This window comes from Oncorhynchus nerka, linkage group LG17 (genome assembly GCF_034236695.1).
Source record: "Oncorhynchus nerka isolate Pitt River linkage group LG17, Oner_Uvic_2.0, whole genome shotgun sequence".
NCBI lineage: Eukaryota > Metazoa > Chordata > Actinopteri > Salmoniformes > Salmonidae > Oncorhynchus > Oncorhynchus nerka.
In genome coordinates, this window is record NC_088412.1 from 22,752,010 (window position 1) to 22,779,462 (window position 27,453).

Below are 27,453 nucleotides of genomic sequence, written 5' to 3' on the forward strand. Positions count from 1 at the left end.
TCAGTTTGTACGATGGCAATTTGCATATACTCCAGAATGTTATGAAGAGTGATCAGATGAATTGCAATTAATTGCAAAGTCCCTCTTTGCCATGCAAATGAACTGAATCCCCAAAAACCATTTCCACTGCATTTCAGCCCTGCCTCCAAAAGACCAGCTGACATCATGTCAGTGACTCTCTAATTAACACAGGTGTGAGTGTTGACGAGGACAAGGCTGGAGATCACTCTGTTAAGCTGATTGAGTTCAAGTAACAGACTGGAAGCTACAAAACGAGGGTGGTGCTTGGAATCATTGTTCTTCCTCTGTAAACCATGGTTACCTGCAAGGAAACACGTGCGGTCATCATTGCTTTGCACAAAAAGGGCTTCACAGGCAAGAATATTGCTGCCAGTAAATCAACCATTTATCGGATCATCAAGAACTTCAAGGAGAGCGGTGCAATTGTTGTGAAGAAGGCTTCAGGGTGCCCAAGAAAGTCCAGCAAGCGCCAGGACCGTCTCCTAAAGTTGATTCAGCTGCGGGATCGGGGCACCACCAGTACAGAGCTTGCTCAGGAATGGCAGCAGGCAGGTGTGAGTGCATCTGCATGCACAGTGAGGCAAAGACGTTTGGAGGATGGCCTGGTGTCAAGAAGGGCAGCAAAGAAGCCACTTCTCTCCAGGAAAAACATCAGAGACAGACTGATATTCTGCAAAAGGTACAAGGATTGGACTGCTGATGACTGGGGTAAAGTCATTTTCTCTGATGAATCCCCTTTCCGATTGTTTGGGGCATCCGGAAAAAAGTTTGTCCGGAGAAGACAAGGTGAGCGCTACCATCAGTCCTGTGTCATGCCAACAGTAAAGCATCCTGAGACAATTCATGTGGGGGGTTTCTTTTCAGCCAAGGGAGTGGGCTCACTCACAATTTTGCATAAGAACACAGCCATGAATAAAGAATGGTACCAACACATCCTCCGAGTGCAACTTCTCCCTACCATCCAGGAACAGTTTGGTGACGAACAATGCCTTTTCCAGCATGATGGAGCACCTTGCCATAAGGCAAAACATCAATATTTTGGATCCATGGCCAGGAAACTCCCCAGACCTTAATCCCATTGAGAACGTGTGGTCAATCCTCAAGAGGTGGGTGGACAAACAAAACCCCACAAGTTCTGACAAACTCCAAGCATTGATTATGCAAGAATGGGCTGCCATCAGTCAGGATGTGGCCCAGAAGCTAATTGATAGCATGCCAGGGTAGATTGCAGAGGTCTTGAAAAAGAAGGGTCAACACTGCAAATATTGACTCTTTGCATCAACTTCATGTAATTGTCAATAAAAGCCTTTGACACTCATGAAATGCTTGTAATTATACTTCAGTATTCCATAGTAACATCTGACAAAAATATCTAGACACTGAAGCAGCAAACTTTGTGAAAATGTATATTTGCGTCATTCTCAAAACTTTTGGCCAAGACTGTACATACGCAGTAAGCATAACTTCACTTTTAAAGTAATACTGACTATGCTCCAATTTGAGGGAAATGGAACTTGTTTGAGTTGGGTTCCATTTTATTATCAGGGCAAGTTCATCTTCCAGTGAAGAGAGTACAGTGAACCCACAGCACTGACGTCAGAAGACGTTGTGCTTAGCATTCGCCAGAAATGACCTCCTCCTCACTCCTACACATTCTTTCATGTCATTATGTGTGCTTTCATGTCGTGAATAAATTGCAGCTGAGAGTGTGTTTACAGTGTGTGGTGTTAAATGGGCATCTTTGTAAAATCGCTCTGGATTAGAATGTCTGCTAAATGACTCAAATGTCAAATGTACATAGACAGTGCACGTACCACCACCATGAGTGAAGGAATCCAGGGGGCTCCCCCAGTGTAATGTTCTTCTCCCATCGGATCTAGGAGAGGAGGAAGATAGTGGAGAGACAGAGAGTGATACAAAGAGGGAGAGAGAGAGTTAAGACTCTACTGCATGTGCATCCATAATGCATAAAACACCACATCTCACTCCACTTCCACCTCAGACAGACACGCAGTAAGAATGGAGTGCAGAGAGTGTGGTTCTGACTCTAAAAACATCTTAGGAGCAGCTCCTCACGCTTCAAACATCTACTCCCCATATCTGGTCACTGAGATAAGATCAACCCAGAGATTGCTAGCTACCACACTCAGCCCTATTATCACTGTCTGTGGCCACTGTGTAAGCTTCAGTATATTGCAGGTACTGTGCGTAGCCTCCCTTGTGTACCAAGGTTTCTCCGCCTCTCATCTCATAAGTAGGACCCAGGGTTCTTGCCTTTGTGACTTGACCAGGAAAAGTTCATGCAACTAGGGCCAGGACCTTTTTGTGGTCAGGGTCACATGATCGGGCAACAACTCATACAAGTGAGCCTTAAAACGTGGCATGTAATAGAGGCTACCTGCAATGCACTGTAGTGCTAAGGCATATGTCTTGTGATCTACACTATATTGTAGGTGGATAATCTCCTATAAACCCCACAGCTGGTGGACGAGACTGAGTTGTGTGTGGGACAGAGAAGCTGTTTTAGGAGGTGTTCTGCTGTGAAGGGGAGGGGCTGTGGGGACTGACTGTGTCCCTGGGGGACAGGGCCGTGTGCAGGGGAGGTTAATTGAGAGGCAGTAGGAGAGTCCAAGCGATAGCTCTCATTAGGTGCACTGAGCAGGTGTGTTTTTCTTCAGCGTACCTGTGGGGACTGAATTTTCTTATCTGTTCAGGGAGGGTGGGGGAGAGGAGGGTTGGAATGGGACGGGATGAACATGCTTTGGAGAGGTCCTGAGACTGACAGGCCTATATTAATGTAGTAATTGAATTGGAGTGACGTGGCTGACTGTAGAACTGTTGACATCTATTTGATGAAGAGAGACAATATAGTTGGAAGTATCATTACCAGGATATGTTATAAAAGCATTTTATTTTTTATATTGTGTACTTACTCATAGCCTATGAAGGACAAGCAGAGTACCAGAAAATAATGGTTTGAAAACATCCCTGATCAGCATCTCTGCATTATACTTTGTATGAGATTTCATACATTCAAGACACAACTACAGTACAAGCAAATGACCTTGACCCTGGCCTTTGCATGCATGTCTCATGGACGTGGACTTTGTGAGGATCGGTGTCTTCGTCCCATTGCCTGTGACCCATAACTTAACCCCTATCCAGCAGCACACCATTAACACTCCATCTCAGGGAGGAGATTCACCCAGGAGGGTTCTGCTATCAGAACCTCACTTCAGCCCTGCTACTTAAAGTGGAACTGACAGCATTTTAGCAACATTCAAATCTGTTCATATACACTCCCAGGAATATATATATATTTTTACATTTTCTGACAAGGGTGTTTGGGAATTACATATACTAATGCATTTGTGAAAATTCTATAGCAATATAGTGGGAAAGTGGCTGTGCGCTTGGACAATTAATAGACATGGCAGTAAATAAAACCTAATAAAAACATTGTCTCGTCCAGGACCACAATCTGTGCAGAGGTACAGTAGGCCTACATGCAAACAAGCCATTTGCCACAAGGGCCTGCCATCATTCACTTTGAACTGGACTGCGTGTTTACAAGCAGTTGCAACAGCGTGACTTTAGATTAGAACGCATTCATCTAAATACCACAGGAGTCACCTAAAACCCTCAAACTTTTACAGATGCACAATGGAGAGCATCCTGTTAGGCTGTATCACCACCTGGTAAGGCAACTGCACCGCCTGCAACCGCAGGGCTCTCCAGAGGGTGGTGCGGTCTGCCCAACGCATCACCAGGGACAAACTAGCTGCCCTCCAGGACACCTACAGCACCCGATGTAACAGGAAGGCCAAAAGATCACCAAGGACGACAACATTTACATTTACATTTAAGTCATTTAGCAGACGCTCTTATCCAGAGCAACTTACAAATTGGTGCATTCACCTTATGACATCCAGTGGAGCAGCCACTTGAATAAATGAATACTGGTCACTTCAATAATGTTTACATATTTTCTATTACTCAACTCATATGTATATACTGTATCTTAGTCTATGCCATTCTGACATTGCTCATCCATATATTTATATATTCTTAAATCCATTCCTTTACTTAGACTTGTGTGTATATGTTGGGAAATTGTTAGATATTACATGTTAGATATTACTGCACTGTTGGAGCTAGAAACACAAGCACACCTTTGCTACACCTGCAATGACATCTGCTAAACATGTGTATGTGACCAATAACATTTGATTTGATTTGAGTCCTCCTACATTTGGGAACTTTACAGTCCTATTGATCAAACAACAATGAAAAAGGTTGGCTATATTTCCCTATATGCACATCAACAAGATCAACATCTAATGCTAGCCAGAGCAAGACGAGCTCAAATCTAACAAAGGAACATTAGATAAACCCTCTCAAACTTTTTCAGCTATACTGAACACAAATATAAAACGCAACATGAAACAATTTCAAAGATTTTACTAAGCTACAGTTAAGGAAATCAGTCAACTGAAATACATTCATTAGGCCCTAATTTATGGATTTCACATGACTGGGCAGGGGCGCACTGGGGAGTCAGGCCCAGACAATCAAAATGAGTTTTTCCTCACAAAAGGACCTTAGAGACAGAAAGTAGTTTCATTTCAAGCTAAAGTGTACTGTTAGCTAGCTAACGTTAGCTGGCTGGCTCCCTAGCTAACGTTAAGTGTATGACATTATTCGTATCCCAGAACCGTTTGATTTGCTAGAGCCTAATGTTAGCTAGCTGACATTGAACCTGGTTGGTTAGATCCCAGCAGATTCATGCAGGGTAGTAACGACATGATTTGGCACTGTGTTCATTGTTGTTTAACTAGCTAACGTTACGTGTGTGATCTTACATGTTGTTTTTCCTAGCTATGTGTCTTAAGCTAAAGGGTACAACACCAATTGAATATGGCCAGTGTCAGTAAACGTCGGCAAAAAAGAGTAATGAAATTGTTGCCAGCAGAGCTGGTTAGGCTGTTCATGTTATCCAGAGGTAAACAAACCATCGGGCAGAACGCCAAGTGTGTGCTCGGAACACTCCAAGAGCGAAACGAGATGTGTGAGGCTAAAGCTTTGCTGAATGGGTGTAGACAACAAAGAAGAGCTCTTCACTAGATACTAAAACATTCAACGGCCATTTTCTCAAAAGTAAGTTTATAAGTTTATCAACTTTCAAAAAGTCTAAACTTTTATCCAATGTAAAAAAAACACTTTCAAATTTTGCTACACAAGACCAAATCAAGGTTGTGAGTCACAAACATGTAAACAAAATAAGAGAAGAATATGGAAAATGTGAGTACGGAAAATTCACTGGGATTTGTTTTTCAGCTCATGAAACATGGGACCAAGAATGTTTGCCCTTATATTTTTTTCAGTATAGTTAACCATCGAAATTGCACCGATAAACAATGGGGAAATAGCCTGCACGTCCTTCTGTAGCTTGCCTGCCAATGCATGCGTTGTCCCAACCAAGCACCAAAACTAATTGGCTAAAGTTGGCTAGCTTGCTAGCTAGCTACTTCCAGATACAACTGAGAATACCTCACTGACCATGTTACTCGCGCTAGCAGAGCTGGTTAGGCTGCTTACATGTTCTATAGTGACTATTAACTATTACTTTTTTTGCCTAAGTTTTACTGATTATCCATTTTAGAATAAGGCTGTAATGAAGGGCTTCCCGGGTGGCGCAGCGCTCTAACGCACTCCATCGCAGTGTCTGCGGCATCACTACAGCCCCCGGTTTGATCCCAGGCTGTGTCACAGCCGGCCGTGACCAGGAGACCCATGAGGCAGCAATTGGCCCAGCATTATCCGGGTTGGGAAGTGTATGGCCGGCCGGGATTTCCTTGTCCCATCGTGCTCTATCGACTCCTTGTGGCGGGCCAGGCGATAGCAAGCTGACCTCGGTTGCCAGCTCGATGTTTCCTCCGACACACTGGTGCGGCTGGCATCCGTGTGTCAGTGCGGCTTGGCAGGGTCATGTTTCGGAGAACGCATGGCTCTCGACCTTTGCCTCTCCCGAGTCCGTAGGGGAGTTGACGTGATGGGACAAGACTGTAACGACCAATTGGATATCACAAAATTGTGGAGAAAAAGGGGTAAAATTAAAAAATAATAATAATAACTCTAACTTTACCAAATGTGGAAAAAGTCAAGGGGACTGAACACTTTCTGAATTCATATTCAGTTACGTTACAGACTTATTTAAAAAAAATAAAAAAGTTTCTTCCCCCTCATCAATCTACACAAAATACCCCATAATGACAAAAGAAAAACATGTATTTTCAGGACTCTCCAGAGGTGGGCGGGCGGGCAGGCAGGCAGGCAGGCAGGCAGGCGGGCAGGCAGGCATATATTTGAAGTCGGAAGTTTACATACACCTTAGCCAACTACATTTAAACTCAGTTATTCACAATTCCTGACATTTAATCCTAGTAAAAATGCCCTGTCAGTTAGGAACACCACTTTATTTTAAGAATGTGAAATGTCAGAATGATAGTAGAGAATTATTTTTTTCAGCTTTTATATCTTTCATCACATTCCTAGTGGGTCAGAAGTTTACATACACTCAATTAGCATTTGGTATCATTGCCTTTAAAATTGTTTAACTTGGGTCAAATGTTTCAGGTAACCTTCCACAAGCTTCCCACAATAAGTTGGGTGAATTTTGGCCATTCCTCTTTGCCTTCTTGCTCGCACACTTTTTCAGTTCTGCTCAAATGTTCTATAGGACTGAGGTCAGGGCTTTGTGATGATCTCTCCAATACCTTGACTTTGTTGTCCTTAAGCCATTTTGCCACAACTTTGGAAGTATGCTTGGGGTCATTGTCCATTTGGAAGACCGATCTGCGACCAAGCTTTAACTCCCCGACTGATGTCTTGAGATGTTGCTTCAATATATCCACATAATTTCCCTGCCTCGTGATGCCATCTATTTTGTGAAGTGCACCCGTCCCTCCTGCAGCAAAGCACCCCCCACAATATGATGCTGCAACCCCCGTGCTTCATGGTTGGGATGGTGTTCTTCGGCTTGCAAGCCACCCCCTTTTTTCTTCCAAACATAATGATGGTCATTATGGCCAAACAGTTCTATTTTTGTTTCATCAGACCAGAGGACATTTCTCCAAAAAGTATTTAGTCAGCCACCAATTGTGCAAGTTCTCCCACTTAAAAAGATGAGGCCTGTAATTTCCATCATAGGTACACTTCAACGACAGACAAAATGTGAAATAAAATCCAGAAAATCACATTGTAGGTATTTTTATTAGCAAATTATGGTGGAAAATAAGTATTTGGTCACCTACAAACAAGCAAGATCTCTGGCTCTCACAGACCATCTTTAAGATGCTCCTCTGTCCTCCACTCGTTACCTGTATTAATGGCACCTGTTTGAACTTGTTATCAGTATAAAAGACACCTGTCCACAACAGTCACACTCCAAACTCCACTATGGCCAAGACCAAAGAGCTGTCAAAGGACACCAGAAACAAAATTGTAGACCTGCACCAGGCTGGGAAGACTGAATCTGCAATAGGTAAGCTGCTTGGTTTGAAGAAATCAACTGTGGGAGCAATTATTAGGAAATGGAAGACATACAAGACCACTGATAATCTCCCTTGATCTGGGGCTCCACGCAAGATCTCACCCCGTGGGGTCAAAATGATCACAAGAACAGTGAGCAAAAATCCCAGAACCACACGGGGGGACCTAGTGAATGACCCGCAGAGAGCTGGGAACAAAGTAACAAAGCCTACCATCAGTAACACACTACGCCGCCAGGGACTCAAATCCTGCAGTGCCAGACGTGTCCCCCTGCTTAAGCCAGTACATGTCCAGGCCCGTCTGAAGTTTGCTAGAGAGCATTTGGATGATCCAGAAGAAGACTGTGAGAATGTTATATGGTCAGATGAAACCAAAATATAATTTTTGGGTAAAAACGCAACTCATCGTGTTTGGAGGACAAAGAATGCTGAGTTGCATCCAAAGAATACCATACCTACTGTGAAGCATGGGGGTGGAAACATCATGCTTTGGGGCTGTTTTTCTGCAAAGGGACCAGGACGACTGATCCGTGGAAAGGAAAGAATGAATGGGGCCATGTTTTGTGAGATTTTGAGTGAAAACCTCCTTCCATCAGCAAGGGCATTGAAGATGAAACGTGGCTGGGTCTTTCAGCATGACAATGATCCCAAACACACCGCCCGGGCAACGAAGCAGTGGCTTCTTAAAAAGCATTTCAAGGTCCTGGAGTGGCCTAGCCAGTCTCCAGATCTCAACCCCATAGAAAATCTTTGAAGGGAGTTGAAAGTCCATGTTGCCCAGCAACAGCCCCAAAACATCACTGCTCTAGAGGAGATCTGCATGGAGGAATGGGCCAAAATACCAGCAACAGTGTGTGAAAACCTTGTGAAGACTTACAGAAAACGTTTGACCTCTGTCATTGCCAACAAAGGGTATATAACAAAGTATTGAGATTAACTTTTGTTATTGACCAAATAGTTATTTTCCACCATAATTTGCAAATAAATTAATTAAAAATCCTACAATGTGATTTTCTGGATTTTTTTTCTCATTTTGTCTGTCATAGTTGAAGTGTACCTATGATGAAAATTACAGGCCTCTCTCATCTTTTTAAGTGGGAGAACTTGCACAATTGGTGGCTAACTAAATGCTTTTTTGCCCCACTGTATATATTTAACGAGGCAAGTTGAGAACTAATTCATATTTACAATGACAGCCTACCCTAGCCAAACCTGGATGACGCCGGGCCAATTGTGCATCGCCCTATGGGACTCCCAATCATGGCCGGATGTGATACAGCCTGGATTTGAACCAGGGACTGTAGTGATGCTTCTTGCACTGAGATCCCTCATTTCCAACATTTCTGAGGATGAAATATTGTCCCTTTGTCCATTGTTTGATGTTGTAGTTTTGGGTTGGTGAATACTTCATGAGGCAAGCAGACATTCCGATCACCAAAACTAGGCCCCAAAGGACTCGTCTGCTGCCTAATGGTTTACGATCTACGTGAGGTGTCATAAAACCCCCACATCCATCCCTCTCCCCCTCTACGGGAGAGGGAGAGCTCTGTAGAGCTGATCCACTATAAACCTGATCTCTTGGATCCTCACAGGAGAGTCATGACACCTGCCTGATGACATCACCAGGCCATAAATTACACCAAAGAAAAATATGAAATGCAACATGTAAAGTGTTGGTCCCATGTTTTATGGGATGAAATAAAATATCCCAGAAATGTTCCATAAGCACATTTGTTTACATCCCTGTTAGTAAGTGTTTCTCCTTTGCCAAGATAATCCAGCTACCTGACAGGTGTGGCATATCAAGAAGCTGACTAAACAGCATGATCATTACACAGAAGCACCTTGTGCTGATGACAATAAAAGGCCACTGAAATGTGCAGTTGTGTCACAACACAATGCCACAGATGACTCAAGTTTTGAGGGAGTGGAATTGGCATGCTGACAGCAGGAACGTCCACCAGAGCAGTTGCCAGATAATTAAATGTTCATTTTTCTACCATAACCCGCCTCCAACGTCGTTTTCGAGAATTTGGCAGAACGTCCAAACGGCCTACAAACCGCAGACCACATGTAACCACACCAGCCCAGGACCTCCACATCCGGCTTCTTCACCTGTGGGATCTTCCGAGACCAGCCCCCCACACAGCTGATGGGTTTGTGCAACCAAAGAATTTCTGCACAAACCGTCAGGAAGCTCATCTGCGTGCTCGTCATCCTCACCAGGATCTTGACCTGACTGCAGTTCAGCATTGTAACTGACTTCAGTGGGCAAATGCTCACCTTCGATGGCCTCTGGCACACTGAAGAAGTGTGCTCTTCACGGATGAATCCCAGTTTCGACTGTACATGGCAGATGTCAGACAAGCGTGTATGGCGTTGTGTGTGCGAGTGGTTTGCAGATGTCAACATTGTGAACAGAGTGCCCCATGGTGGCGGTGGGGTTATACTATGGACCGGCATTAGCTACAGACAATAAACACAATAGCATTTTATCGATGGCAATTTGAATGCACAGAGATACCGTGGTGAGATCCTGAGGCCCATTGTCATGCCATTCATCTGCCGCCATCACCTCATGTCATTGTAAATAAGAATTTCTTGTATTTGATATTGAGGTAAAAAAAAAGGGCTGCATTGGACCTTTAATCTCTCTGAGCTTGTCCCAGATCTGTAATTAATATTTTAGTCCACTTCTGTGCCTTGTTGGCACTTAGTCAAACCCTGCTGCTGTACTGAAAGGTTTAAGGCAGAGGGAGGCAAAAGCATTTGGATTGATTTCTCAGCATTGTGATTGACTAGACTACTGTATGACGTTCTGTTGTGTTAACCTGGCCAGGTTGTGGCTTGATTTAGCCTTGCAAACACACATGACACCTGAACAGCTACCTTAATATCCACCCTTTTATAATATGACCATTAACCTGAGAGTGACAGATTATTTCAGTTCCATTGAAGGCTGCTCTCTTATAACAGGTCAGTTATGTTTTTATAATACTTCCACATATGGAATTTATGATTAATTGTGAAAGATAACGAGCAACAATTAAGCTTAAAGGGTAGGAACCTTGAGTTTTACTCACCAATGTAATAAAACAGTGTGGTCAAAGACTTAGTAAGTAACTTAGTTGTAGTCACGATCGGGTTACCTATAAGTACAAACAGTTATGTTTTTGGAATATTACATATTTATGAACTTATTTCCCGATATCTTCTAAGCTACCCACAATGCACTATTTGTCAATGTCATATGGAGGATCAATGGAGGATTTTCCACCTTGGCTTAGTTCTAGCGCACTACCTGACGGACATCTGGAATCTATCCATTTCATATTTCCCTGACTCTCCCTCTGCCCGGCGAAGTGCCCGCCTCCCCCTTGCATTGGTAGCCAACTCAGCATGCACGCTTTTAAAGGTTTTACAATCGGATGGGCCCCAGCGATCAATATCTCTAACTCTTTCAATCTGAGGTTATGTTTTGGTTGTGTTGTGTTAGTTGTGTTCTAGCTCATCTCCAGTAGTTGGGCTCTAGCTTGCCGACCATGACTGTGGTAGTTGGCTAGGCTACTAGCTAGTTGACTAAATAGTTAATGTTGGCTGGCTGCTGGCTAAGATGGCTATATGCAGTTAATATTCTTTCATAACTGGTTAGATGGCATTATGTAGTTCCAAAACGTTGGTTTACTTTAATGTAGCTGTAAGCTAGGGGTTGATAGCAACTGGCTACCTCATGCACTGCTAATGTAAGGTTGGCAGGCTGGTAAGCCTAATGTTAGCAGGCTAGTTGGCTAGAAACCTTGCAGGTTGATTTGTAAAAATACATTTATTACGTATTTGCTTGTAAGTTGGTTGAAAATGTAATTGAAACTAGTTGTCATCAGCGCAAACAATTTGAAGTTATACATTTAAAAGTTATTTCTGTTGGAGTTTACATTATAGGGTATAGCCTGGCTTGCCGGGTCCTACATATTACACCACACCCCAGAAAACCCCTTTTCCGACAAGACTTTTAGATTGGTTTTATGTTATAACTCGAAAAATAGAAAAATTGGGGTGTAACTTTGCATTGGGACTTTTGATGTGTATACTAATGTAAATCCATATGTTACATGTTGTGATGTTTATATTACCTACACTGTAAGGCTCGAGGGGAAATAAATTAATATAGCATACTGTGTATAACGTTGTGCGTCTTGAGAGTATCTCAAAGAAAATGAGGCCGTTTTAGAAAACCGTCGTCTAATGTTCCTCCTCCTGTGTGGTTGACAAAGGAAAACCCAACTGAGGCAAACAATGTTGTGTCTGTATCTTCCAAATATTTAATGTAAGCCTGGGCCATGCTCCATACATGTACCTCAAAGCCTGTTTGAACACAATGACACACAGGTACAGTCATGAACAGTAGTGGAACATCAATGCTGTAATACATGATAACAGCTGAACAGATTATAATACAGTGAGGAGAAATGTGAGCTGGGTGAATCACACCACTGGCATAGTTCTGTGCTTGAACACAGGCCAGAGAGTGTTTTATATTAAATAAATTAGAAACCTCACAACCTTTCATTGCACATGAAAGGGATCACCTTAGCAGGTCCGAGGGTTAAGAACACTATTATTAACTATTATTAAGTGTACCCATTCACCCATCAAACTACACTTATTTAAATCTGACTAACACATGGGAGTGTTTAAATTGCCTGACGACTCAAACTGAATTATTCAGCTGCTCTATGATCGCTACATACTTCTGTCGAAGACTGCCATCATTGAAGTTGTTTGTGGTGATCACAAAATTAGGGGTGTTGTACAAAACAAAGTCATCAGCAATTGGATCATTTCTAACCAATCAGAGTATCAAAGCCAATGACACATTTTCTAAAAGGCTGCTTTACCTACGTGTGTTCTGGCTCAAACCATCGGTTTCTGGGACCAATCAGAACAGTTAGAACATGTTTGCGTTCTAGAAATCGTCAAGAGGTACTCCGATCCAGACTCGTTGCAGAGTAAAACTAATGTCTGTGGTCTTGGCGTTTCGCAGGAACAAGTAGTTTGGGTAGCCAGGCAAGTGTTTAAGAAGAGTTATGAAACAAATGAGCAGAGGCATCAACACCACTCTAGAGGTGTCAATCTCTCACTGCTGGCTAAATGAATGGTAAAGAATATAGGAGCTAAATAGACTAGTATGAGCATTCAGGGTATCACTGATCAAGGATACTGGAGTTTAATTAAACCTCTTAAGGATCTCAACAGATCGGTGTCCCGACCACGGGACAGTTGAGCTAACGTAGGCTAATGTGATTAGCATGAGGTTGTAAGTAACAAGAACATTTCCCAGGACATAGACATTTCTGATATTGTCAGAAAGCTTACATTCTTGTTAATTTAACTGCACTGTCCAATTTACAGTAGCTATTACAGTGAAAGAATACCATGCTATTGTTTGAGGAGAGTGCACAGTTATGAACTTAAAAAGTTATTAATAAACCAATTAGGCACATTTGGGCAATCATGATACAAACAATTCAACAGAAAATGGGACGTTCATGGGATCAGTCTAAATTGTTGCACATACACTGCTGCCATCTATTGGCCAAAATCTAAATTGCACCTGGGCTGGAATAATACATTATGGCCTTTCTCTTGCATTTCAAATATGATGGTACAAAAAAAAAATGTTGTTTTTTTCTTTGTATTATCTTTTACCAGATCTAATGTGTTATATTTTCCTACATTAATTTCACATTTCCTTTCAAATGGTATGAAGAATATGCATATCCGTGCTTCCGGTCCTGAGCTACAGGCAGTTAGATTTGGGTATGTCATTTTAGGTGAAAATTTTAAAAAGGGGTGGATCCTTAAGAGGTTTTAACCTAACTGCTAAACGTTTCAGAGGCACATAGAGAGGTATAAGCAGGGATATGAATTTGTCCTGACCAAGTAACCTGGGAAGGAAAAACTCTTGGCCCTACTTATGGCTTCCTGCACAAGATAAGTGGTCAGGAATTCTCCTGGCCATAGGGAAAGGGAACAGCGGCCACATAATAGAAATATTTGTCTTTAACATGAATAATATAGTCCACAGTGATTTGTGTATCCACAGCTATAACGGTACGATATTAAGTAAGCTGCTTAAGACGTGGAGGTGTTATAGAGGGGAAGGCCTGAATACTAGGCCATTATGAGGAAGGATGTCCATTAAGGAAGATGATGCAACACATTAGAAGGGCTTTACCTCACTGACAGTTGAAGGGGCTATCAGACTAATAGGGGAAGTGTGTGGCCTAGGTGTTGTTATGGAAAGCAAATAGAATATCTATTGTATTGTCCTTATAGAAATCTTAAGACTAATACTGCTGTTATTCATCAGCTTAGTCTTGGCCCATTACATTTAAATCATTGTATACAACATTTTGGGATCCGATTACTTGGTGTTACAAAGCAGAGATTACCAAACTGTTCCTTGACCCCAGGGCTACTGCTAAATGTAAATTCCATCCCTCGCTATACAACGGAGAAAAATCCCATTCATCCATTCACCTCAAAGTTATTCTAAAGCTGTTTCTTACCTCTGACAGGAAGGTCTGTGCTGATTTCTGTGCACCGACGTGCAGCAAATACTCATACACATATAAAGCTAACCTGTAAAACAAAGAGAAAAGGGTCAGCATTGAGGCTCCATCTCACACCTCCTCCATTCCTCCTTCCCCTCCTCCTCACTCTGGAGAATCTCTCACCCTCCCTCCTGGGGTAGCAGGCAGCCTAACCCACTGGTACTCAGGTGGAAAATGTGGCTTTACTGGATCTCTCCTTATAGGCCAGTGGAATTAAGCAGGAGAAGGAAGGCTTTGTCACAATCACAAACACAATCGTATTTGAGTTCAGACCTGTAGTATGTACACCAGGGATCATCAACTAGATTCAGTCACAGCCAATTTTTTTCTTGAGCGGATGGTCGGGGGGCCGGAACATAATTACAAATCATTTATAGACTGCAAATTGACCACAAGAAGCCCACACAGATACTGTATACGTTTCTTTTTCTTGTACTTTTACCCCTTTTTCGTGATATCCAATTGGTAGTTATAGTCTTGTCCCATCGCTGCAACTCCCGGACGGACTAGGGAGAGGCGAAGGTCAAGAACCATGCGTCCTCCGAAACACAACCCTGCCAAGCCGCACTGCTTCTTGACACACTGTTCGCTTAACCCGGAAGCCAGCCGCACCAATGTGTTGGAGGGAACACCATCCAGCTGGCACCCGAAGTCAGCTTGCAGGCGCCCCGGGCCCACCACAAGGAGCCGCTAGAGCATGATGGAAGAAAGAAATCCTGATCGGTCCAAACCCTCCCCTAAACTGGACAAGGCTGGGCCAACTGTGCGCCACCTCATGGGTCTCCCGGTCAGGACCGGCTGTGAAAGCGTATGATCAAACCCGGGTCTGTAATGATGCCTTAAGCACTGCGATGCAGTGCCTTAGACCGCTGTGCCACTCGGGAGGCCATGATACTGTATAATATTTGACTGAAACATTTCAAACCTTACTTACATTTGTATATGATCACGTGTCTCTCTATTATGTGTGGAAATACTTGGGGAACAGATTTCCCAAATTAAAATCCATTAGAGCAGATTTCTTGGTGTTTTTACAGTTTATGTCCAAAAATGAAAATTCAACAAAAAATAAAAATATTTTGCTCAGAAAACCCACGTGCCGCCAGTTAGGGAACCCTGATGCACACAGTATTGACATGTACATTAAGAACCAGAGACTGTTTCACTATGAGGATAGGCAGAAAAACATTGCTGACTCTAAGGAACAGCCATTGGGACGCTCTAGAAAAAAACATGTTTTAAACTTTGTGGCATGATGCCACAACTCTGTGGTTTAAGGAGCTCCTCCTTTAACATGAAGGCTGATGAAAACAAGAGGCAAGTAGAGACAGCCAAGTAAGGCTCGGAGCCACACTATCTGTGCACTGCCGCATGCATTTTTGTCATTTTTGGTATCCATTACGACTGTCATTTTGCCGCCTGTGCTGGCAATTACTGTGCTCCCAATGCTCCTGGACTAATGCTGAAACCACACTGCTAGGGGGGGGGGGGGGGACATCCCCTGTTCTCCCCAGCTAGACTGAACAGAGTGGACAACAAGGCAGCTCAGTAACAGTGTGGTTTTAGAGAGGACAGGGACCCCTGTCAGTCTGGTCACATCAGATTACGTCCACTGTAGCAGCAGAGGCTCAGAAACACTTGGGCCTATGATAATGAATTGTGTTGAACCAAGCACCAGGGACATAATTGTCTCGAAGTAATCATTCCTTCGATATGCCTGTTTTTCATGTGGGAGACTTCTCTTCCACCGTCTGCCAAAAACCAGTTCTGACTAACGTTAGACATTAGTTAAAGGGGGACCTATCTTCTTAAAGCTGCAAAATGTCACCTTTTGGGGTACCTGACCAAATTCTTCTGTCATTCTCATTCTGAAAGCAAGTGTAAGAAGAGGTAGATATATTCTATGTGCGCTATTTCTATGCTTCCCATTGTTAAGTTTTGTTTTTGTGTCAGTTTTGTACACCAGCTTCAAACAGCTGAAAATACAATATTTGTTGTTATTGAAAAGATATTTCACAGCGGTTTAGATGGTACAATGATTCTCTTCATTGCTTGTTTTGTCACAAACTGAAATTAGGTGAACTAAATGAAATGGCGGGGCGATTTCAGCATACTGCACCTTAATTTCTCATTGTTACATCAGACATTAATTACACCTTTAAATTCAGTAATCAATTTTAAACAAAAGGTTCTGGAAGCAATGAACGCAATTATGTCTTTAGTGTTTTATCTGCTCGGTCTCTGTTTTATGGTTGTGTATTCTTTACGGTGGAGTGACTGCTTAAAGGAGCGACTTCTTAGAGGGTAGGTCAAAGGTGATGGTCGCCGAACAATGGATTATAGGTAATGGCATGATATACAAATGAATGACGCGATGGAGCAAATTGCTGGTTGTCATGTTTGGTGCTGTTTAGTAATCAGGTCTCACCTTCAATTCAAACCAGCCAGTGAGAACTGAGCGCCGGGAGTGTGCTCTGAAATAGCTTAATGCAACCAGTCAAAAATTAGGCACTCACCAGTCAGTAGAAATTGGTTGAGGTTTTTCCTTTGTGTAATGAAGAAGTAGCCCTGTTCAAAACGAGGGTCACTTCAAGTGTACTGTTATATAGAGGCGCGTGACCAGAAAGCTAGCTACAGTTTGTTTTCCTCCTGTATTGAACACAGATCATCCAGTCTTCAATTTTATTGATTATTTATGTAAAAAAATACCTAAAGTTGTATTACAAAAGTAGTTTGAAAAGTTTTGGCACAGTTTACAGGTAACCTTTGAGATATTTTGTAGTCACGTTGCGCAAGTTGGAACCGGTGTTTTTCTGGATCAAACGTGCCAAATAAATTGACATTTTGGATATATATCGACGGAATTAATCGAACATTTGTGATGTTTATGGGACATATTGGAGTGCCAACAACAGAAGCTCGTCAAAGGTAAGGCATGATTTATATTTTATTTCTGCGTTTTGTGTCGCGCCTGCAGGGTTGAAATATGTTTTCTCTCTTTGTTTACAGAGGTGCTATCCTCAGATAATAGCATTGTTTGCTTTCGCTGAAAAACCTTTTTGAAATCTGACATGTTGGCTGGATTCACAACAACTGTAGCTTTAATTTGGTATCTTACATGTGTGATTACATGAAAGTTTGATTTTTATAGTAATTTATTTGAATTTGGCGCTCTGCATTTTCACTGGCTTTTGGGCAGGTGGTACGCTAGCGTCCCACATATCCCGGAGAGGTTAACCAGGAAGTACCTGTGCTCTCCCTCTCAGAGTGATAGTGCGGCTGTTTAAACTCTTCTGTTTTCTGGTAAAGACTGGAGGCAGTTGGTGTAAAATGTAAGAAGACTACCTCTTGGCTGTGTGTAATACCCAGCGGCATGCGTCGGCTTATATAAGCTGGTCCACGCTGAACAGGATCGAACAGAGAAATAAAATTAATAAATAATATAAAATTTTCATGGCTAGACTGGTGTGATCTAGGGTTCTATGCCCTGGTGATGGGCACCTGCCCCTTCTCTAATGCATTATTTAAAAACACTCATTCAATCCTGGCTTCGGGGGACACCTTTTGTTGCACTGTCAGAAGCACTGAGTGTAACTCCGCCAAGGGAAGAGGGTTGTGGAGACTCTTCCTGTGCAGGTAGATTAATCAGTGGAGAGGGAAAGAGAGAGCGAGAAACTCTAGGCGTTAAGACTACTGTGTGATGACAAAAGGGCTAACGACCGTAGTGGAAACCACAGGGCCAGACATGACAGGAGACAGAGACACGACACCAAACACAAGGCATATGTTCATACAAAAGCCTTCTCTGAAACTAGAAACAGCTAGCGCACACACCATGTCCTCTGACCTCCCAATGGGAACATCTCCATAATAATATATTTACAACCCCTGAGTAACAAGCGTGTTGCTCATTCTTCTCCTGTCTGTCATAGTGTTGTCTCAGGTGCCTAGAAAAGAATCTCAAGATCCTAGTTGATTGATCAGCTGGTCTTATCCACCCCTCTACCCCTCTCACCTAATTCTCTCTGCCCTGCTGTGACACTCCAGGTAAAGAGGTCAGAGGCCACTGAAACCATCATCATGGATAATGTTCATACAAATGACATGCTGCGGAAAGATGAGGAAATCAGAGGCCAGCTGACTTCTCTCAGTCAGAGAATGACTATTGAGTAGGTGGTTGAGTTTGGTCCCCTCTGTAGTGACTAAGGGCTCAGACACACCAATAGCGTTCGCTGGACGAGAGTACTTAGCACCTCTGAACGCAATTTGCAATGTGAAACGATTTTACATTTAGAAAAGTGGGTGGTCCCTAAAAACACAGCGTGGTGAACGATCGGCAGACGAACAAGAGATCCAAATATGGTGCGATATGTGCTAGCCTTAACATTAGAGGCAGGGCCAGGGAGGGAGACAGCAGCCTCCAGCAAGCTCGGAGCTTTGCACTATGTCCACACTTCAAGGGGAGATCTCCCACCTCAACCTAGGAACACACCTGTCCTGACATCTCGCCCCAGGCTCCCAGACTACGCTCCCACTAGACATGAAAGCACCTCCGCCAAGTTTAGCCAGCTAAAGCACAGTCTGTTAGCAAATTAACTTTCCGGTCTTGATTTCAATAATTCAGCAGTGAAAGCATGGCCTTGATTAGATAAGGTACGCAGGAGAAGTGATGGAGATGGGAGTCGAAGTAAATGCAAGATAGTCATTTCACAAAAGCCTACAGTAATTAACCTCTTCAGTCGACCCTCTACTTTTTGAACATTCTGTTAAAAATCGCGCAACATTTCAGCGCCCTGCTACTCATGCCAGGAATATAGTATATGCATTTGCTTAGTCTGTGTGGATAGAAAACACTCAGACGTTTAAAAAACTGGTTAAATCACTGCTGTGGCTTTACCAGAACGGCATTTACATCGAAAAGCACAGGAAAAACTGATCACTGAAAATGGGGAAAATATATCCATGCGCTACTTGAACCCATTGATAAACGTGAACCACAATTAATTGACTGAGGTTGCAGTACCTAAAGCTTCCACAGGGTGTCTAGAGTCTTGTCATTTCCCTTCGAGTTTTTTCTTGGTCAAACACATACAGGACACCGTATCTAATCCGGTCTAGGACCGGATATTTTCGTTGAGTTTCTAGCCGGACATTTTTCCAGACGGACAGCTAATGATCTTTACATCGCCTCCTGATGAATTTTATCGCTTATTAACGTTTACTAATACCTAAAGTTGCATTACAAACGTATTTCGAAGTGTTTTGTGAAAGTTTATCGTCGACTTTTTGAATTTTAAAAAATGAAGTTACGTTTTGAAACGATGTTTTTTTCGTTTATCACACAGTCTACATATAACGATATCTAGGCTTTATATGGACCGATTTAATCGAAATAAAGACCCAAATAGTGTTTATGGGACATCTAGGAGTGCCAACAAAGAAGATGGTGAAAGGTAATGAATGTTTTCTATTTTATTGTGCGGTTTGTGTAACGCCGAAATGCTAATTATTTTGTTTACGTCCCCTGTGGGTCTTTTGGGGTGTTGCATGCTATCAGATAATAGCTTCTCATGCTTTCGCCGAAAAGCATTTTAAAAATCTGACTTGTTGCCTGGATTCACAACGAGTGTAGCTTTAATTCGATACCCTGCATGTGTATTTTAATGAACTTTTGAGTTTTAACTAATACTATTAGCATTTAGCGTAGCGCATTTGCATTTCCAGAGCTCTAGTTGGGACGCAAGCGTCCCGAGTAGAAGCAACAGGTTAAGAGTGTATTGGAAAATGTGGACACAGTTGACAGGAATGGCGCCAGAGGGGATGCCTGCCATTTTACGGGCTCCAAACCAACTGTGCTATTTTGTTAATTTTTTCGCATCGTTTGTAACTTATTTTGCACATAAAGTTGACGCTATCGTATCTTAAGCGATTACTCGGCTAACAAAACGAACCCCTATCTGAGATATCTACTGCAGCCCTCATCCTCCACATACCACACCCGGTCTACAAGTCAAATTCTGTTAAAGGTCCCCAAAGCACACACATTCCTGGGTCGCTCGTCTTTTCAGTTCGCTGCAGACAGCGACTGGAACGAGCTGCAACAAACACTCAAACTGGACAGTTTTATCTAAATCTCTTCATTCAAAGACTCAATCATGGACACTCTGACAGCTGTGGCTGCTTTGTGTGATGTTTTGTTGTCTATACCTTCTTGCCCTTTGTGCTGTTGTCTGAGCCCAATAATGTTTGTACCATGTTTTGTGCTGCTACCATGCTGTGTTGTCATGTGCTGCTGGTTTGCTATGTTGTTGTCTTTAGGTCTCTCTTTATGTAGTGTTGTCTCTCTTGTCGTGATGTGTGTTTTGTCCTATATTTATATATTTTTTTATCCCAGCCCCCGTCCCCACAGGATGCCTTTTGGTAGGCCGCCATTGCAAGAATTTGTTCTTAATTAACTAGCTTGCCTGGTTAAATAAAGGTAAAATAAATCAAATAAAAAACGTGAAGATTTTTTCTTTAATGAGTCCGACACAAAGTATATGCTCTCCGGAGACCAGGCCCAAATCCAAGTAATTTGCATGACAAAAAGGCGGAAATACAGAGGGAGAAGATCGGGGTGCCTTGCTAAGATTCATATGCAAGTGAATAAATCACAATTACCATTGGTTCTACTGGCCAACGTTGAATCACAGCTGGTGTGCGATGTCTAATATTAAAGAAGTCTCTAGGAATTGCTGTCTTGAGGTAGAGTACCTCATGATAAGTTGTAGACCACACTATCTACCAAGAGAGTTGTCATCTATATTATTCGTAGTCGTCTATTTACCACCACAAACTGATGCTGGCACTAAGACTGCACTCAACGAGCTGTATATGGCCATAAGCAAACAAGAAAATGTTAATTCAGAAGCGGTGCTCCAAGTGGCCAGGGACTTTAATACAGGCAAACTTAAATCCGTTCTACCAGCATGTCACATGTACAACCAGAGGAAGAAAAAAATAAAAACAACTCCACACACAGAGACGCATACAAAGCTCTCCCACACCCTCCATTTGGAAAATCTGACCATAATTCTATCCTCTTGATTCTTGCTTACAAGCAAAAACTAAAGCAGGAAGTACCAGTGACTCGCTCAATACGGAAGTGGTCAGATGACGCGGATGCTATAGGACTGTTTTGCTAGCACAGACTGGAATATGTTCAATGATTCATCCAATGGCATTGAGGAGTATACCATCTCAGTCAACGGCTTCATCAATAAGTACATTGGCGACATCGTCCCCACAGTGACAGTACGTAAACATCCCAACCAGAAGCCTTGTATTACCGGCAACAACTGCGTCGAGCTAAAGGCTAGAGTTGCCGCTTTCAAGGAGCGGGACAATAATCCAGACGCTTGTAAGAAATCCCGCTATGCCCCTTTAGACGAACCATCAAACAGGCAAAGCGCCAATACAGGACTAAGATTGAATCCTACTACACCGGCTCGGATGCTCGTCGGATGTGGCAGGGCTTGCAAACTATTATGGACAAAGGGAAACCCAGCCGCCAGCTGCCCACTGACGCAAGCCTACCAGATGAGCTAAATGCCTTTTATGCTTGCTTCGAGGCAAGCAACACTAAAGCATGCATGACAGCAACAGCTGTTCCGGACAACTGTGTGATCACACTCTCCGTAGCCGATGACAGCAGGACCTTAAAAACAGGTCAACATTCACAAGGCTGCTGGGCCAGACAGACAGATTACCAGGGCGTGTACTCAGCACATGCGTGGATCAACTGGCAAGTTTCTTCACTGACATTTTCAACCTCTCCCTGACTCTGTAATACCCACATTTCAAGCAGACCACCATAGTCCCTGTGCCCAACAAAGCGAAGATAACCTGCCTAAATGACTACCGCCCCATAGCACTCACGTCGGCAATCAAGTGCTTTGAAAGGCTGGTCATGGCTCACAACACCATCATCCCGAAAACCCGAAACCCACTCCAATTTTCATACCGCCCCAACAGATCCAGAGATGACGCAATCTCAATCGCACTCCACACTGCCCTTTCCCACCTGGACAAAAGGAACACCTATGTGAGAAAGCTGTTCATTGACTACAGCTCAGCGTTCAACACCATAGTGTTCAACACCAAAGCTCATCACTAAGCTAAGGGCCCTGGGACTAAACACCTCCCTCTGCAACAAGATCTTGGACTTCCTGACGGGCCGCCCCCAGGTGGTAAGCAACAACACATCTGCCAAGCTGATCCTCAACACCGAGGCCCCACAGGGGTGCGTGCTTTGTCCCCTCCTGTACTCCCTGTTCACCCACAACTACGTGGCCAAGCACAACTCCAACACCATTAAGTTCATTAAGTTTGCTGGCAACACAACAGTGGTAGGCCTGATCACCGACAATGATGAGACAGCCTATAGAGAGGTCAGAGGCCAGGACAACAACCTCTTCCTCAATATGAGCAAGACAAAGGAAATGATTGTGGACTACAGGAAAAGGAAGGCTCCATTAACATCAACAGGGCTGTAGTGAAGTGGGTTGAGAGTTTCAAGTACCTTGGTCTCGACATCACCTACAAACTATCATGGTCCAAACACACCAAAAAAGGTGTGAAGAGGGCACGAAAACATCCCCCAGGAGACTGAAAAGATTTGGCATGGGTACCCAGATCCTCAAAATGTTCTACAGCTGCACCATCAAGAGCATCCTGACCGGTTTCATCACCGCCTGGTATGGCAACTGCTTGGCATCCGACCGTAAGCCGCTACAGAAGGTAGTGCATACGGACCAATACATGACTGGGGCCAAGCTTCCTGCCATCCAGGACCTATATACTAGGCGGTGTCAGGGGAAGGCCCCACAAAATTGTCAAAGACTCCGGTCATCCAAGTCATAGACTTTTCTCTCTGCTACCACACGGCAAGTCCAAAAGGCTCAACCCCCAAGCTATAAGACTGCTGAACAATTAATCAATTGGCCACCCGGACTATTTACATTGAACCCCCCCTTTGTTTTTACACTGCTGCTACTCACTGTTTATTATCTCTGCAAAGTCACCTTACCCCAACCTACATGTACAAAGTACCTTGACTAACCTGTACCCCTGCAAAATGACTCTGTACCGGCACCCCGTGTACATAGTCTCATTATTGTTATGTCATCTTATTGTGTTACTTTATTTTTTACTTAAATTTATTCAGTAAATATTTTAACTATTTCTTATGCTGCATTGTTGATTATTAGGGGCTTGTAAATAATACACTGTTGTATTCAGCGCATGTGACAAATACAATTTGATTGATGTGTAATGACAAGTTTTGTAAGCAAAGGAGGAGGCGTAGACGAGGCACATCATTCCCAATATGTTAAGAGTTCCATCCCATAAACAGGTAGCCTAAGAACTAACATTTCCTACATTGGCGGTCATTTTTTGCATGGCTTAAATCAGCATGGGTTAATCCACACACACACACACACACACACACACACACACACACACACACACACACACACACACTTAATGAGCTGGATTCCCATTGCCAAAGTCATCTGTTTCTTTACCAGGAGGAGCTAGCCTGCAGCTAAATTGACTCTACAACTATGGACATGCTCTGCTTGAAAAGGATGCCATTGTATTCTAACCTGAAAGTCTTCATTTTGGGGCAATTGATACATTAAGATAGATGTATTCTGTGGGAAAGAATACCAACAGAATATAAATATACAGGGTTTATACATGGAATAAGCAGTTAATAGGTCTTGTTAAGTTAATAATACAGTTACTACTACAGTACACTGTCTATAGGTAATAATTAATTAGCTACATAAAAATAAAAAGGTACATTAATTATACACAAAGTATGTGGACACCCCTTCAAATTAGTGGATTTGGCTATTTCACCCACACCAGCTGCTGACAGGTGTATAAAATCGAGCACACAGACATTCAATCACCATAGACAAACATTGGCAGTAGAATGGCCTTACTGAGGAGCTCAGGTGACTCAACGTGGCACCGTCATAGGATGCCACATTTCGTCAAATTTCTGTCCTGCTAGAGCTGCCCCGGTCAACTCTAAGTGCTGTTATTGTGAAGTACAAACGTCTAGGAGCAACAATGGCTCAGCCGCAAAGTGGGAGGGCACACAAGAGAACGGACCTGTGAGTGCTGAAGAGCGTAGTGTGTAAAGATTGTAACCGAGGACAGACAACACTCACTACAGAGTTCCAAACTGACTCTGGAAGCAACATCAAAGGAACTGTTCGTCGGGAGCTTCTTGAAATGGGTTTCCATGGCCGAGCAGCAGCACACAAGCCTAAGATCACCATGCGCAATGCCAAGCGCCGGCTGGAGTGGTGTAAAGCTCACCAGCATTGGACTCTGGAGCAGTGGAAATGCGTTCTCTGGAGTGATTAATCACTCTTCCCCCTCTGGCAATCCGGCGGGCGAATCTGGGTTTGGCAGATGCCAGGAGGGCGCTACCTGCCCTAATGTATAGTGCCAACTGTAACGTTTGGTGGAGGGGGCTGTTTTTTTTCATGGTTTGGATTAGGCCCCTTAGTTCCAGTGAAGGGAAATCTTAACGCTACAGCATACAATGACATTCTAGACCATTCTGTGCTTCCAACTTTGTGGCAACAGTTTGGGGAAGGCCCTTTCTGTTTCAGCATGACAATGTCCTCGTGCACAAAGCAAGGTCCATACAGAGTTGGTTTGTTGAGATCAGTGTGGAAGAACTTGACTGGCCTGCACAGAACCCTGACCTCAATCTCATCAAACACCTTTGGGATGAATTGGAAGGTCGGCTGCGAGCCAGGCCTAATCATCCAACATCCGTGCCGACCTCATAAATGCTCGTGGCTGAATGGAAGCAAGTCCCTTCAGCGATGTTCCAACATCTAGTGGAAAGCCTTCACAGAAGAGTGGAGGCTGTTGTAGCAGCAAAGGGGGGGACAAACTCCATATTAATGCCCATCATTTTGGTATGAGATGTTCGACGAGCAGGTGTCCATGTCACGTAGTGTATCATGTCTCTATAGCATTTCTATAATATGGGGGCCAGTGTAATAAACAGCATACCCACATGCACTTCATAAGGTTGTCTGTGCTGTGACCAACCCCATTACTGACTTAATGCACGTAGTCTCAATATTTATACTGTCTCACTTATTTCAAGTGAGAAAACAAATATGTGCGTGCGGATGCATGAATAGCATCCAACATAAAGCTAAATTAATTGACTGCTAACACCTCTGAATATGAGCATAATTATTCCAAGCAAAGCAGAGGAAATCAGAGGTTCTTTACAAAATAGTGGCGTGTTTTTGCGTACGTGAGTATGTGGTTCTTTGTCTCTCAAAAGGCCAAAACGCAGACGGCAGTACCATCTGTGTCAAATCAAAAACCGTGCATTCAGACCTCAAGAACTAAATACAAATATAGGGGCGTTGAGGGGAGGGTGTGGATGTAAAGACACAAATTCAAATCAAATGGATTCATCTTCTACAACATGTGTGACAGGGTCAAGCACTACCAACTTTCATGATGAAAAACATATATTTTATTAATCCAATGGAAGGGCCCTGTGACAGCGATGGCCGGTTTCTCAGCACATTTCAAGAGTTGTAGTTAACAAACAGGTCATATGAATGTTGGAGCCTCTAATTCAACCCCAGTTCAAATCAAATTAAATCAATGCAGAAGGAGTGAGTGTGAGGTGTAATTAATTCCTCTCGTCACAAGGGCACAGCGTTCTTGTTCTACCTTTTTCCACAGGCATCGGCCGCTTCCTCACCTACACAAGCACTTTCTTGAATGACACCATCCCTCAATCTAGGACTTTCAAAGTTACATGTTTATCGGCGTCTCCATTTCTTCACTGCACAGAACATTTTAAGTGCATTTATTTCCACACAGACACTTAAGTGCAGAACACAACACGGAACACAGCTATAGTCAATGCTGCGTCTTTACATCGCTGAAGACTGTGCCCAAACATTCTTAGAACTAACCCAAGATGGGCTGTAGTCTGTCGTTTCCAATGGGAACAAATGTGTCATAGTGGGCCGAACAAGCAAGGTGGCGGGCAGAGCCAAGCACAAGCTAGTGATATCCTTCTGGCGTGTTCTAGAATGCATATTTCTGTTATACATCTGAAGTGCATGTGTGCAACAACTCAATTCACCTTTGCACTCCTAAACAATGCAATTTTTTAAACTTTGGCAAAGGGTCAATTCTACAAAACTTATTCCACTCTTTTCGTAACAGGTTTTAGTTTGGGGAATAGAAACTGTATAGAGATCAAATGTTTCATCGATGAGAAAATTTGTCAGACAAAATTCAATCTCATTCCATCTTCTCCCACTGCCGGCCAGTGGGCTTCCTCTCACCATCATATTTGGTAGTGAGTGGAAACACAAAGCAGATTATTCACATCTATACATGTGGTGAAATATCAGTCTCATTGTTTTATCTGTGGTATGCCTCTAGCCAAAATCATGTAAAAGTTACACCCAATATTACCAGAACTATTCTTTTTCTTTCTGCCGTGTATTCGTGCTAATGTCACAGACATGTTTTAAACTACTCAAGACAATATTTTTTGGTTTGATAACAAACATTGTTTAGCTAGCTAGTCATGTTACCTAGCTAGCAACCTGATAACTTGACCACTGACTAGGCTATGCACAAATTTAGATGGCACAGGAAGAACTGAAAAGGAATAGGCTACTCAAAGAGATGCTTCAAAAGGTAGGCTGCATATGCAAGAATGGGGTGTGTAAGATTGTGTGCATGTGTGTGAGAGGATGTGTGTGAAGCAGCAGTAATTGAAACAGTCTTTTTCGGGAGGGAGAGCGTGTAGGCCTGTGTGAGTGAGTGTGTGTGAGAGAGAGAATATGTGTGCAAGTGTTAAACTTCAAGAACATTGATAAGAGGAAGTAGGCCTACTTATATAGCTAGCTGCATGTTACAATGACTTTTGTGTTGTTTATGATGAAAATGATATTAAACCATACTGATGAATATAATTGTTTCCATCCCTTACAATCAAAGCACAGTATGCCTGTAACTCAATTAGGTACTTTTTAACTGGAAAAGTCATTCTTCAGGACCTAATTTGAATTTGTAACTAACTAATGCCACCACCTTGATTAATTATTTTAATCATTTGACAACCCTAATTTTTGAACATGTTAGTAATTATGTCAACAAATTCCTAGATTCCTCCAATGCTTTTATTAGCCATTATACCATTTTGAATG

At 42.9% G+C, this 27,453-nt stretch overlaps 1 protein-coding gene across 2 annotated transcripts in view; it reads right to left on the bottom strand.

The window, feature by feature from the left end:
• LOC115144899 (single-stranded DNA-binding protein 3-like) overlaps positions 1-27,453 on the bottom strand; it is a 140,040-nt gene that overhangs the window by 108,035 nt on the left and 4,552 nt on the right. For both annotated transcript variants that reach the window (XM_029686017.2, XM_029686018.2), the window contains exons 2-3: positions 14,141-14,213; positions 1,836-1,897 (exon numbers count right to left, since the gene is read on the bottom strand). In XM_029686017.2, the coding sequence (XP_029541877.1) occupies positions 1,836-1,897; positions 14,141-14,213 (135 nt within the window). The remainder of the gene's footprint in view (positions 1-1,835; positions 1,898-14,140; positions 14,214-27,453) is intronic.